The 12,880-nt window shown below is 40.1% G+C and overlaps 2 protein-coding genes across 4 annotated transcripts; one reads left to right on the top strand and one right to left on the bottom strand.

Moving 5' to 3' along the window:
- Positions 1-2,916: 2,916 nt before the first annotated feature.
- On the bottom strand, positions 2,917-7,279 carry LOC133928050 (serine/arginine-rich-splicing factor SR34-like). The gene is made up of 10 exons (XM_062374339.1): positions 7,274-7,279; positions 6,341-6,406; positions 4,968-5,042; positions 4,768-4,870; positions 4,629-4,675; positions 4,502-4,559; positions 4,295-4,344; positions 4,066-4,122; positions 3,804-3,943; positions 2,917-3,720 (listed from the first exon to the last, which is right to left on the bottom strand). The coding sequence occupies exons 1-10, from the start codon at positions 7,277-7,279 to the stop codon at positions 3,648-3,650; spliced, it is 675 nt and encodes a 224-aa protein (XP_062230323.1). The 3' UTR covers positions 2,917-3,647.
- Positions 7,280-7,639: 360 nt separating this feature from the next.
- LOC133928761 (chaperone protein dnaJ 49-like) lies at positions 7,640-10,909 on the top strand. 3 transcript variants are annotated; one of them, XM_062375229.1, is made up of 3 exons: positions 7,640-7,717; positions 8,690-9,871; positions 10,437-10,909. In XM_062375229.1, exon 2 carries the CDS (start codon positions 8,703-8,705, stop codon positions 9,801-9,803), a length of 1,101 nt encoding a protein of 366 aa, XP_062231213.1. In that variant the 5' UTR covers positions 7,640-7,717; positions 8,690-8,702; the 3' UTR covers positions 9,804-9,871; positions 10,437-10,909. The 3 variants fall into 3 exon arrangements, with proteins under 3 accessions (XP_062231213.1, XP_062231214.1, XP_062231215.1); XM_062375230.1 differs by having other exon boundaries at positions 8,681-9,871; XM_062375231.1 differs by having other exon boundaries at positions 7,659-7,684; positions 8,681-9,871.
- Positions 10,910-12,880: the final 1,971 nt, after the last annotated feature.

Here is a 12,880-nt window from a genome sequence, read left to right as displayed (position 1 = left end):
GTGGTGCAAAAACATTTTGGTTATCTACAATGTAATAGCTAACGCTAAAGCTTGCTGGAGCTACTTTAATTTCTGCACTTTGTTTATTTTCTGTTTGTTGTTGGACATGGTGCGAACTGTAATTTTGTAATCTTGATATATGAATTCGGGTATGGCTGTTATAGAAAAAAAGGAACTTTTAATCTTATACAAGTACCACATCTGGGGTTTAGGAAGACTTAATAAGCTAATGGTAGATAAAAGCCTACTTCAAAATCTGCACAGCTATCTCCTGCCTTGTTTTTTTTAAAAAAAAATTACAAACTGCACAGCTATTCATGCCAATGGCAGTAAAATCATACAAATGTGTTTCGTGACTAAAATGTACCACTACACAGACCCATGGTGTACAATCAACTGATGGAAATAGTTGGTCACTTCAAATTATTCATAGCTTTTTTGCCTAAAAGATCAATAGCTTTCTCTGCATTTTTAGTGTTACACTTCATAAATCCATAAGCATCAGCTATTTTTCACTAAAAGGAACATTTTATTTTGTACTTGCTGCTCTGCAATCTTTTCAAGCACAATGAAATTTAATTGTTACTTTTTTCTGGCTGTAGCAGTCCAGTGTATTATTTACAATGGATCCATTTGCATAGAATTTGAGCCTTTCTTTTTTTGCGTGCAAAGTCAGCGTCAGTAACTCATTTAGAAGTGCACTTATCCTGTTAGCATGCTACAACAAGGATACATGTTTAATTTCATTCTAACCATCAATCATCAATCCATGACATTAGGTTCTCGGCAGAGGTTCTCGCCCTTCTCTGCCCAACAGCCATTAGGTTGGTTGACTTCCCTTCTCGCTTCATCTAACCATCAATCCAGGGGAAACAAAAATTAAGATGCATGTTGAATTTCATTCTAGACTATTGTGCAAGTAATTCACCTTCTCATCTTTCTAATACACAAGGATGCGGGGTGACTAAGATAGTAGCGAGTGGCCGTTCTAGATTATTTCATTGCATCTGCATGACATGAGTGTATTCACATCTCACATAATTTACCAACTTTCATTGCTTCTGAACATGTGTATTTTCTCCTAGCTGGCACCTAGCATTTACATAATATACAGGTTAGTCAGTCATTATAATGTTTCTGTACATTGATTTTAGAGAACCTTTATAGTACACCATGATACTAGATGATGGAGAGTATCATTGTTGTGATCCAACCGTCCATTTTAGTAGGTATTATTGTAATTATCTTGATACCCTTATGGGTAATTACGTCATTGACTGATCGGACTTCGGACCTTCGTCATCTATCATCGACCGATCGACAGAGGGTGGAAACCCTAATAAATGAAATGAACAGAATAAGTGAAAGCTTATCCGAAGAATAAACTCACATTTTGATCTTCCCTAATTAAACATATAATTTACAAGTTTATCATAATTTTTTTTTCCAATTCTACCCTTATGATACCCATGATACTCTTTAATGATACCCATGATACTGATGGGCGATAGAGTATCATTGGGCCAATCTAAGTCACCGGATGAAAAAAAATAGACGGTATGCACTCATTTAGGTGTACTGTAAAAGTCCTCTGATTTTATGCATTTAGCCTCTTTTTGGTATACTAGCCTTTTGCGTTCATGGATGACCACTCTTCACAGTAATCACATACTCACTTTCATCTTAAAGAGCCAGCTTGTTGGTTCAAAACCAAGCGAATCTAGACCACAATGCTAAACATTTGTCTGCTCTTGCCACATATAAGTAGAAATGCATATTAGTTAGAAGTGTATATTTGTGTTCTTTAGATTGTTTCCTTGGTAAGTTGCACTGAAATCTTCTACTCACGGATTGTCAAGCATGTTTTGCACCTGTTGAGCATGAACCCGACCTGATACTTCTTATACTTGCGTCATGAAATAGTGTTGCCTCCGATGGGATCCTAAACTTTCATATGTTATTGTTCACAGGGCCAACTTGTTCTCTTAAAAATATGTACAGTCTATATACTCAGCTTACCATGTGATTTCATGCAAAGGTGTTGCGATATGTTGATTAGAATTCGGTATTCTAAATCTTATAAGTTTTGTATGTGAAGAAAACACTGTTGACCAATATGTCCTTGTATAGCCACTGGAAAATGAAAAGGTAATATTGGAGCTGTGTTGGTGCTTACACCAAAATGACGTACCACTGTATCTATATGCTGTCGAAATAGTGCAACTTAGGTTATGTCTCCATATGATGTGCCATTTAAATTCGATCCCTTGCCTTGCCAATTGTGTAACTGTTAGGCATTGACCTTGTTGCTTTCTGCAAACAAGCGTGGTGATTTCTTGCAAGCTAGCGGCGATGGCGCCTCACAGGTTGTGCTTACTGGCGTTGCTTAATGCCACTGGAGGTGGCTTTCAGTGCTTCCCAAAGGTACTGGAATGCTAATATTCTTTTATATATTTTGAAAACTAATAAGAGGCTAAGGGCATGTTTGTTTTAGGTTGCTTCTAGCTTCTATTTCTGTTAGAAACCCAGAAACCCAAACAAACGGGTTTACTGAAAAGTGCCTTCTGGAGAAGCAAGAAGTCTACTTCTGAGAAAATGAACTAGAAGCTGAGAAACTAGTTGAGAGTAATTTTTCTGAGAAATAGTGTGCTGAGAAATCAAAAAATTATTGTAAAATTCAATAGCTAAAATTCAAAAGCAGCTTTTCAGAAAAGCTAAAAGCACAGTTTTTCAGAGAAGACAGAAGCAAAAGCCCAAACAAACAAACCCTAAGTCGAGATTTTTCTGCTTTTGTAAGTGGATGGGCAGATGATATCTCTTGCATTCTGTTTCTTAAGGGCGAGAACTGCAGAGCAAAGAGCTCTTGTGGACTTGGAAGCCCACTATACGAAGGTGAGGAACTGACAATGTATCATTATCATTCCCTGTTTAAGTTAATTAGTTTTTTTTAACCATTTACCACTTCAATGTTCACATATATTGTTATTTCCATGTGCGTACGCAAGAATACAAAGATGCAGCCACCATTGCTATGATCCAACAGGGCCAAACCTTCTTCTTTCGCTAATATGTAACTTAAAAAAAAAAAAAACTCAACGTTTAGGCTGTTGTTTGAGGATAAGGGTACAACCCCAACATTAAGGCTGAGGTTTATATTTTAGAACAGAATTGCTAAAGTCAACAGTATTTGATTATAACACAAATTCCAGTCCAGATATGTTTAGTGCCAGCCCTATCTTGCTCCTATCACTGGTTGTAGTCCACTTGTCATAGAGTGCATCACAATCCAGCTGAACTATCCAACGTTCCAAACCATCCTCAGGTTCTCAACATTCCAATATTTTACCAACACAATCCCCAGATCGTCGCATCAGCCCATCAAGTTAAGACGAGAGCAAATCTTCAACAATGAAGAACAGCTATCCACCACACATGCTTAATAACCTGACCCAGTGGAAACTCAAAATACACGCAAAGAAAAATAGAGCATCAGAGAGCATAAGCCATAAAGTACAAACTAGAAGGCAAATTTCAAAATAAATCAAAAGGAGAGAACCTAGGACATTTTTTTTTCAAACAAGAGTTAGAAAACAATATTTTGGACCACATGTAGTTACTGAATACAGAAGTTCTCTCTCAATTTCAAATCATTCCCTACCAAAATGAAACTGTTCATACCTTGCTTTAACAGGTGATCGTGACCGAGAAGCAGATCTGGATCTCAATCAACAAAGAACAATGCACATTAATATCTTAGATGTGCCCTAATCAACTCATTCAACCATGACGCAATTGAAATGTACCTTGAATTCCTGCTCCTGCTATAACTGTGACTTCTGCTTCTCAAGTAAGAGTGGCTACGGCTTCTGCTTCTCGAGTTACAGTGGCTATGACTTTTGCCTCTGGAGCGAGAGCGGCTGCGCCTAGCATCGTACTCCCTCACCTATAGCAGCACAAATTGCAGAGCATGTAAATTTGAAATTAAGATGAGGTGAAATAGACGTGTTAATACAGCATCTCAGTACTGCTAATCAAAAGGATAGGGAGGACATAAGATGGCCATACCCTGACATAAGTCTTTGAAATTGCATTACGGAACTCCGAATCATCAAGCTTCCTTATCTACAAGGTAAGGATAACTAGTTGTCAGTATATCTCTTAATGGAAATATCTGCACATGCATGAACGTGTATAAGAGTAAGCATACTTTGCCAGTATATCTCTTAATGTAAAATGAAGTTTTGCATAACCTCTGTTTCAGAAAGCAAGATGCAGAAAACGCATTCAAACCTACCGCATATTTCATATCTTCATAGTTGGTATAATCAACTATTCCAATAGTGGCTGCAATACATAAGAATAACATCAGTATTTGAGCATCAAAGGATACTGAAACATGACTTCTACAGCTTGAATGACGGTCATGCTATAAAAAAGACCAGTCCCAAATATATACTAACATCAGGAACAGAAGAACAACCAAAAAGCATTAATTACTAACCTCCAGCCTCATGATAAACATCAGCGAAACAGACATCACCACCTCGCCGCATATGATCCTGAACATGAAGTAAATTAAGAATCATGAAGCATAAACAATAGTTCATGAGCTTAAATCCTCATCCAACCTTGAGATCTTGCCATGATGCTGAAGAAGGTAATCCAGTAACCATAACTGCATAATCCATGAACTGATATGATAAGAACAGAGGGAGATCTCTCAATCAAATTTATGAAACTACGTAGCAGGGAGTTAGAAGTACAAACCACGGTAATCAGAACGTCTAGATGCACCACGGCGTCCAGCACTGCTATAACTGCTTGATCGATCAAAAGAAGAAGAGCCTCTTCCACCATGAGCTAATTCCACCTGGATAGACATAGCATTAGAAAAGAAAATATCTATCATCTCTGTCACCTGGCAATATCCCATTGATGAAACAGGTATTCGTACAAGATCAACCTACCCGCAACCTATGGCCATCAAAGTTATATCCATCACGACCATAAATTGCATCTTCAGCATCACGTGGGTCTTCAAACTGCAAAAAAGTATCACTTTATCGTTAGTATTCCATCTTCTTAGGTGCTATCTAGATTATCAATTTTAGAGAATGAAACAGACAATCTTTGTTTCAAGAGCATTCACCAAGATTGTCTTATTCCATTGGTTGTCAGTGTTGCATCTATTAGACATGTTTGGCGCACTGAGGGTTTCAGGTAATCTTCTTTCAGTTCCCTAAACAACAGGTACAATCATGTAGATGAACCTTTACATCCTAGCCCCTCTGCCTGTGGATCCCATGCAGCAGCTGGTCTTTCACTTGGGGAAAAAAAAACAAGAATTAGCATTTTGTTGGGCTATCACGCGTCGTAAATCCTGAGTGAAAATTAGCAGCAAACAAAGCTTTTGAACCATAGGGAAACCTGATTTTGTGTTAACGATTCCAGCAAGAACAAAAACGAACCAATTTTAGCATCATTTGGATCTCATGGATTAAAAATTTGTGTTCATATAAAAGGTTTTGAGTGGTATTTAGGAAAACCAGTTTTAAGCAGTTATTCTGTTAATAGATCATTTGGTTTCAATTGCATAAACTAAAATGAGTTTATGACTAGTTTTAATAACATTTTGTGGAAAATATTCTCAACCAAATTTTAAAATAGTCTCCATAGCATAGTCAACAGAAATCCAGGTCGACTGGATCGAGAAACGAGGTCATGGGACGCGGATCGACACCTGTCAAAAGTGTGGTACGAAGGGTATACTTCTTCGGGATAACAATTTGCAACACGGTACATGACCCCAAGGATTCCGCGTAGATGACCCCGGGACAAAGCGAGGTCTAGGGTCACAACGCTGAATCTGTGCCTTCTTACCATTCAAGGTACTTAGCTATAGAAGACTCATGGTATTTAGCTATAGAACTCTTAAATTTCTAGCAGAGGGAGTTAGCTATAGAAGACTCAAGATACAACAACCTGAAACTTTGTTTATTATCTCTACAAGACCAATATAATAAAGTGAAGTTTCCTAAAACTAAACAAAAGGGTTTGGAGGGTTCGTAAAGATCTATTTATACTGTTTTCTTAGAACTGAAAAAAGAAAATCTTAGAACTAATTTGTGAAGAACAGTTTATGTAATACAAGCGATGCTACCAACAAACCAGAACTAAGGTTGCTGATATCTCTACCAAAAGATATTCTAAGAGTACCTCTCTTAAATTTCCCATTCCAAACCCGTAAGTTGTGATGAGGAAAAAAACAAGTTATACGGCAAAATTTAGATATAAATGTAGTGAGAAAAATCCTCAAAGCGAGAAGATAAAATATCCTTACCTCAACAAAAGCATAACCAGGAGGCCTTGTAAGAACTTTCAAGTCAATATCCACGATACAGCCATACTACAGAAGTAGAAGTAATGGGAAGCTTAAATATATATCCAGGGATGTTTGATTAAGCAAAATAGTGATGCCAAAAATAATTAGGCCCTATTTGTTTCAGCTTTTGATTCTGGATTCTGTCTCCAGAATGAAAAACTGAAACAAACAGGCTGATTCTGGAAAGCGATTCCAAAAGCTGGTCTGAAGGTGCTTTTGTGGATTCTGAGTGATGATGTTCTGAGGCTGACAACAGGGTATTATATATATTATACACTTCATTCACATCAAAAGTTAATCTCACAGTCAACTTTTGGAGAATCAGCTTTTTAAAATTAACAATCCAAAATTAGCTTTTCCAAAAACCACAGCTGATACAAATAGACTCTTAGTAATGTGCGATTCCATATTGCCCCGTCTTCTGGAAATCCTTTTGCACCACTCACATAAGATGGGAACCGCAAAGAGTTCACAACTGATATGGTGGTGTTCACACATAACTAAAAGTCCAAGTATTGAAGTATATATGTTACGACTTACAAACCATGATTATGTTATAAGTTATAACTGCATTGAAAAGACAATAGAGAACTTTGTTCTATGGAGACAATTCTAACTTTAGCAATCTCAACAATGGTTACTGTAAGACAAATACCGATGTGAACGACCCCAACATTGTATCATAGGATTCCTTTTCACTTTAGCAATGCTAACAACACCAGTAATCTCCATATTAAAAAAAAAACTCGATCAGCTAGGAGGAACCAGTGATATTGCGTATACAAAGAAATAGACACTAAATTCGAGTTGAAGAGGACTCGAACATTCATGAATAATGAGGGTGTACACTCACACCTCATACCAATTAAACTAAACTCAGTTTCTAAGTACCTCCATATTGTACTTAAAACAAATTGCAGATGTGACCGATATCAAAACAGCCTTCTCACTACTCTAGCATTTTATTAACGGACAAGAAGCACTAAGAAATGGGTCACGGTACGAATTAACCCAATCTAACCAACTACTAAGAAGCTTCGAAGGCGGGCGGCGAGAGGAAGGGGTTGTGCGCACACGGAAGGAAGGTGAAGGGGTCGTGTGCTCTGCGATTCGTGCGAGGTGATCCAGCCGTACACCTGTTCTGGACTGGACTGGGCTGGGCTGGGCTGTTCTGGGCTTGGGCCAGGAGCCAGCAGTGGTACTCATTCGTCGAGGGTCTACATCATAAAAGAAGGAAAAACCGAGGGGCTCCGGGAAAAAGTGCAGCCGCCCACTTCGGCTCCTCTCCTCCGTCTCCCTACGGTTGGTCTCCTCTCCTCGCCTTGCTCTCTTCCGGTGAGCTCCCCCTATCGGTCGTTTCCCAGATTAGGCCGAGCTTTAGATTTGATTTGATAATTGCCCCTTTGATTTGGTCGCCCCGCGCGCGGCTACTCTCGACGGCTTCGAGGTCTCTTCGTGATCGCGACTCGCGAGACGGTGCCGTTTAGGGTTCGCTAGAGTTGCAGGGATGCGAAGGATTGCCTGGTTCTATCTTGTTTGGTTCAGGGTTAGATGATGCCGAGTGGCTAGTCTGTAGCGGAATTGCTGTGGGTCGCGCGTACAAGCCGAAATGCAAAACTTACTAGGTTGTCCTGTGCAAAAGGCAGCAAAAGAGTCGTTTGTGTGCGTGCCTGGGAGTTGTGGGTGGGGCAGGTGCTCATGTTTGCAGTATTGGCCTTATCGAACCATGTGGTTGTTGATTTCATGAAATGGTTGGGAGTGAATTTTCATGTTTATTGCTTGTTTGATACATTACACCAAATATGTCTATTTCTTGTGGGTTTAGGTCTTATACGGTTGTGCAGTACTTGCCGATGTAGTTATTTCTAGATGGCAAAATTACAAGTTCAAATTCTCCATTTATGTCGTTAGGTGGGGTGCATATCTGTTTCTTTGCCCAAAGATTTACTTTCTTGTCGCTTTTAAAATAAGCAGGGAACTCCTTTTGTCTTAAAAAACAAAGATTTACTCCATTGCATCACTTGATCAAGTCATTTGGTCTTGCTCTATTTGTTTATTCTATCGGGAGCTCAGGACATTTCCTTTCATTGGTGTTGTTCTGATTTCATCAGTGGTGCACTCTGTTTCATTTAGGTCGTAGTTGTCGACGTCGTACAGCTCTTGTGACTATCTGTTGCTGTAGAAGATCTGCCAAATAGTTTGTTTTTTGTTAATGCTTTTATATATCTATTAATGCTAACAAACATTGTATTCTTGCTTCATAGTCATAAGTTTGGGTTCCTGACATATTTTGTCCAGTGGTAGCAGGCTTATTGGACTCATGGATGGGAACAAAGACGAAGCCTTGAGGTCTGTCAGGCTTGCAAAATCTGCATTTGCATCTGGAGATAGTCAGCGTGCAGAAAAATTCATTAGAATTGCTCAGAGATTGGACCCCAGTCTTCCACTTGATGATTTGTTGAGCCCAGCTGAGAAATTTGGTATCCTGAACGGTGTTACTTGCCAAGACAAGACCAGGAAAGACCAATCTCGCGAAAACCCAAAAACGTCAAAAGAATATGTTGGTCCTTTTAATGTTGATCATGGTTACACCGAGGAGAATGTTAGAGTGGTCCAGGATATCAGGAAAAAGAAGGATTACTATGCAATTCTTGGAGTAGAGAGGAGATGCTCTGTGGAGGAAATTAGGAAGGCTTACAGGAGGTTGTCACTGAAGGTTCATCCCGATAAGAACAAGGCTCCGGGGGCAGAGGATGCTTTCAAGTTGGTCAGCAAGGCTTTCAAGTGCCTAAGCAACGATCAGTCGCGGAAGACTTATGATCAGGCAGGCACCATTGAGGACCATGATTTTAATGTACAATATTACAATGTCATGAGGCGAGGAGCTGCAAGGCGGAGGAGGCAAGGAAGAAGTGGCTTCTATAATTACGAGGAAGATTTTGATCCAGATGAGATGTTCAGGTCCTTTTTTTATGGAACCCATGATAATCTGTTCCGTGCTCAGAATACCTACAGATCAAGGGGAACAGGCAGGCAACAGCAGCAGAGAAGGGAGCATACGACGCAGGGTGGTCCAGGCATAAATCTAATATTGTTGATGCACCTTACAGTGGTACTGTTTATTGTTTTGATTGCATTCATTCCAGTACGGAGGCCTGAGTATTCCTTGCAAAAGACATACTACTTTCCCATATCAAAGGCCACTCAGAAGCATGGGGTAGAGTACTTTGTCAGCAAACAAGAATTTGATCAGCAGTTTCCACAGGGGAGTCCTTCTAGAGATAATCTTGAGCAGTATGTGTTAAAGGATTATAAGAGTCTGCTAGGAAAATATTGTCATGTGGAACTCCAACGGCGTCAGTGGGCCAAGGGCTACCCTACACCCTACTGTGACAAGCTAAGGAGCTTTGCTGTGGAATAAAGTGTCCATATGTTGATTAGTTTGGTCTCTCATTTTCATTCTTGGAAGAATATCACTCATCTTTGCGGGTATTATTCAGTTTTTTTCCTGAACATTCATTCGATTCAAATTAGCTGGTTACTACATGTGTATTCTCATTTATAAATCCAAGCGACTATTTCCGAGCTTCTTTTTAAAACCTCAAAGTATTGCCAGGACTTGTACAGAACGTAAACTATCTGTTAGTTTTTATTGCGGTGCTTTAACTCTTAGGGAAAGAATAGTGCAAAGAGAGCGGTTGTGTAGACCTCAAGCTGCTGTGACTGCCTAGAGCCCTGACTCTAGAAGCCTAATGTTGAGGTAGACTTTCCGCCTTTCTTCAACATATTAAGCTTCTAGCTTTTAGGTGAAGTAGTTGGTTCATGAAAGTCAGTGGAACATTTGAAATTTGAGCAGCTCGTTTTGATTCAATAGTTTCTGTATACTTACGCAACCTGTGTGATCAACTCATTTTGGGGTCATTTACATTGATCATTTCACAGAGAACAGATATTAATGTGACATGGCAAGTTACTTATGTTTGGTATCTGTGGAACTGTGGAATATTTTTCTCACATAGGTCTTGTTTTCTCGCACCTTTGTTGTATGATGCAGGGTTAACACGGGAAGCTTTTGGAGAAAAATGAACAGTATGGTTTCTACTCCATCTGGATTGTGAGATGACACAAGGTCTATACCTGGAAATTAGTGCTGCCTGTTGTTATGATATACGAAGTCGTCAACCAGTGAGCCAGAGCATATGATGGCTGGTGACAAACTGATTGAAGTTCCACTGTGCGTGTAACCTTGGTTCATGTTGATCCTTTCGTTAAACAAGCAAGAGGCAAGGGACAGCCCATCATTTAGTTGAGGCAGTTACCATCCGGCACTTGCCTCCAGTTCCTGAACAAGTTAATGGGTGTGGGTGTAATATTGTGTTCAAATATCTACCTTGAAAGGTGGTTACCAAGCTGCGATCGGCATTGGAACTACCATAAAACTGAAATTCTGTGATGTCTGTTGTGGATGCTCACACTTAACTATGAAATCCCTTCAAAGGTGAATAGAAATTTGGAATACTTATTATACTTTGATGCTTCTGATAGTGCACTGTCGAACTGTTGATAGTTCAAGCTCCACATTTTCAGGTTCTCTTTGTCTTGATTCTTGAGTGAGATTTTGACATATGTGGCACCCATGTATCACATCCGAACGACATTTTTTAAGCTGCACTGGCTTTTTTTGAGTAGGCTATGCTCCACTAGAAAAGAAAATGTTGATTAATCTGATTCCAAGTCTGTTTGGCTTCTTATGAAGAGGTTTTTTTCTCTCTTTTTTTCGTTTCTCCAGTCGACTGAAATTGTTGATTAGGTTCAATCTTCTATCTCCAAACACGGGAAAAGCTACGCCTATGAGCTTCCCCACCCCTCCCTCATATTGTCTAAGGCGTTGGCACCCACCCTTGACCATCGCTTGTCCTCTGTTGTCTCACTGTCATGACCAGGCTAATCTGCCTTGAATGCCTTCCATCTAAGCCTAGCACGGTAAACCTCCCCTAAAGCTAAGGCCCTCCCCTTCCCAAACTCTGAACTTAGGCATCAACTAAGATTCAAGCCATTTTTAGGCGATTGAGAATAAGATTTTTTTTTCCTTTTAGAACATAGGTGCAACCCGGCACTAAGTCGGGAAACCCTAGATCACTTGTGCAACAAAAGGCAGCAGGACAGTTTTTAGGTGGCGCAAACTAGGGCATACCAACGGGACAAAGAATCATACTCTTGTGGGGAGGATTTACTATCTTTATTGCTATTGGTTGTACCATCAATGGAAGTGTTGATGTAGGTTGTTAACTACTAGGTGTTGGTTGTACCATCAATGGAAATGTTAATGTAGGTTGTTAACTGCTGGGAGTGAGTTAGCATTAGAGGCATGAATCATTCTTCTCAAACTCACGATGGCAGCCAGATGGGAGTTCTCGACTTGAATGAGAACCTCCTTCGTCATGTCGGTCACTGAGTTCATTCAGTCCCTACCAGCGGGGTTGTCAGATCTATAATCGAGGGGCGCATAAGAGCCTCTTGTAGAAGGAGGAGCCTCTACGCCATTGCAGATCTATAGTGTCGAGCCCCCTACTGATGGTTAGGAGACGGTAAACCCTACACTCTATTAGAGTTTTGGTTCTGGGGATGCGTGGTTAGCGAGAGTTGGTCCTCACTCGGAATGGAGCGGTAGGGATCTGCGTGTTCGCAAGATCGTCACCATGATTGACCAGATCGTCACCCCCATCTCCGATGGTGAAGACTTCTCGAGGTAATCTCCACCGGAGGAGGAGTCCAGATCAATCATGGATTTCTCATTAGATTGCTCCAGGTAGGTATTTCAACAATTCATCTTATCAGAAGCTATGGGGGAGGATCCCGACTTGTGGTGAATATCACATTTGCGATTGTATTGGCAGCCGAGTGGTTCGAACTCAATGCTGTAGTCCTTGGCGCATTGATCGATGAAGCGACTTACCTCCTCGCTAGAATCGTCGCCAGATAGTTCTTCGTCGAAGTTGTAAAGGATTGGTGATGTCTAAAAGGAGGGTGAATTAGGATACTTAGAAAACTTAACCGGCTCTAAAAACTTTACAAGGTAAACCTATCTCAATTTATATCTAAATGTGCTCTAGGTTTATCTAGTGTGTCTACTCTACCGCTCAAAAGAGTTTTGCATCCTATAGCCAATCCTAACAAACTACTCTAGGAAAATAATTGCACAAAGGTACATTGCAAGTATGTAAATGCAGAAATATAAATAAGGTGGATATAGCAAACTCGACACAAGAAATTTTTATCACGTGATATCGATGGCATAAACGCTATCCCTAGTCTACGTTAGAGAGCTCCACTAAGGATATGCTCCCGCTCACAACTCTTGAGCCACTAAGCCACCAAGGTAAAATCTCAAGCCGGATGAACCACCAAGCCATTAAGACAAGATCTCACCACTAGCCTCTCTTCTGGTCGTTCGTCGCCGTGATCACTTCAGAGCTTGAGCCATCAAGGCAATGGTCT

This window comes from Phragmites australis, chromosome 9 (genome assembly GCF_958298935.1).
Source record: "Phragmites australis chromosome 9, lpPhrAust1.1, whole genome shotgun sequence".
Lineage (NCBI taxonomy): Eukaryota > Viridiplantae > Streptophyta > Magnoliopsida > Poales > Poaceae > Phragmites > Phragmites australis.
The sequence above is the reverse complement of the archived record's forward strand: the minus strand, read 5'-3'. Positions and strand labels throughout refer to the sequence as shown.

Bases quoted from the DNA above. Each gene is read 5' to 3' on its own strand.
- LOC133928761 (XM_062375229.1), top strand. From the start codon at position 8,703: ATGGATGGGAACAAAGACGAAGCCTTGAGGTCTGTCAGGCTTGCAAAA.
- LOC133928050 (XM_062374339.1), bottom strand. The intron at 5,043-6,340 runs GTAAGGATATTT...ACTTTTTTGCAG, and splicing joins CTGGTTATGCTTTTGTTGAG to TTTGAAGACCCACGTGATGC. The intron at 3,944-4,065 runs GTATGGCCATCT...GTGCTGCTATAG, and splicing joins TTTCAAAGACTTATGTCAGG to GTGAGGGAGTACGATGCTAG.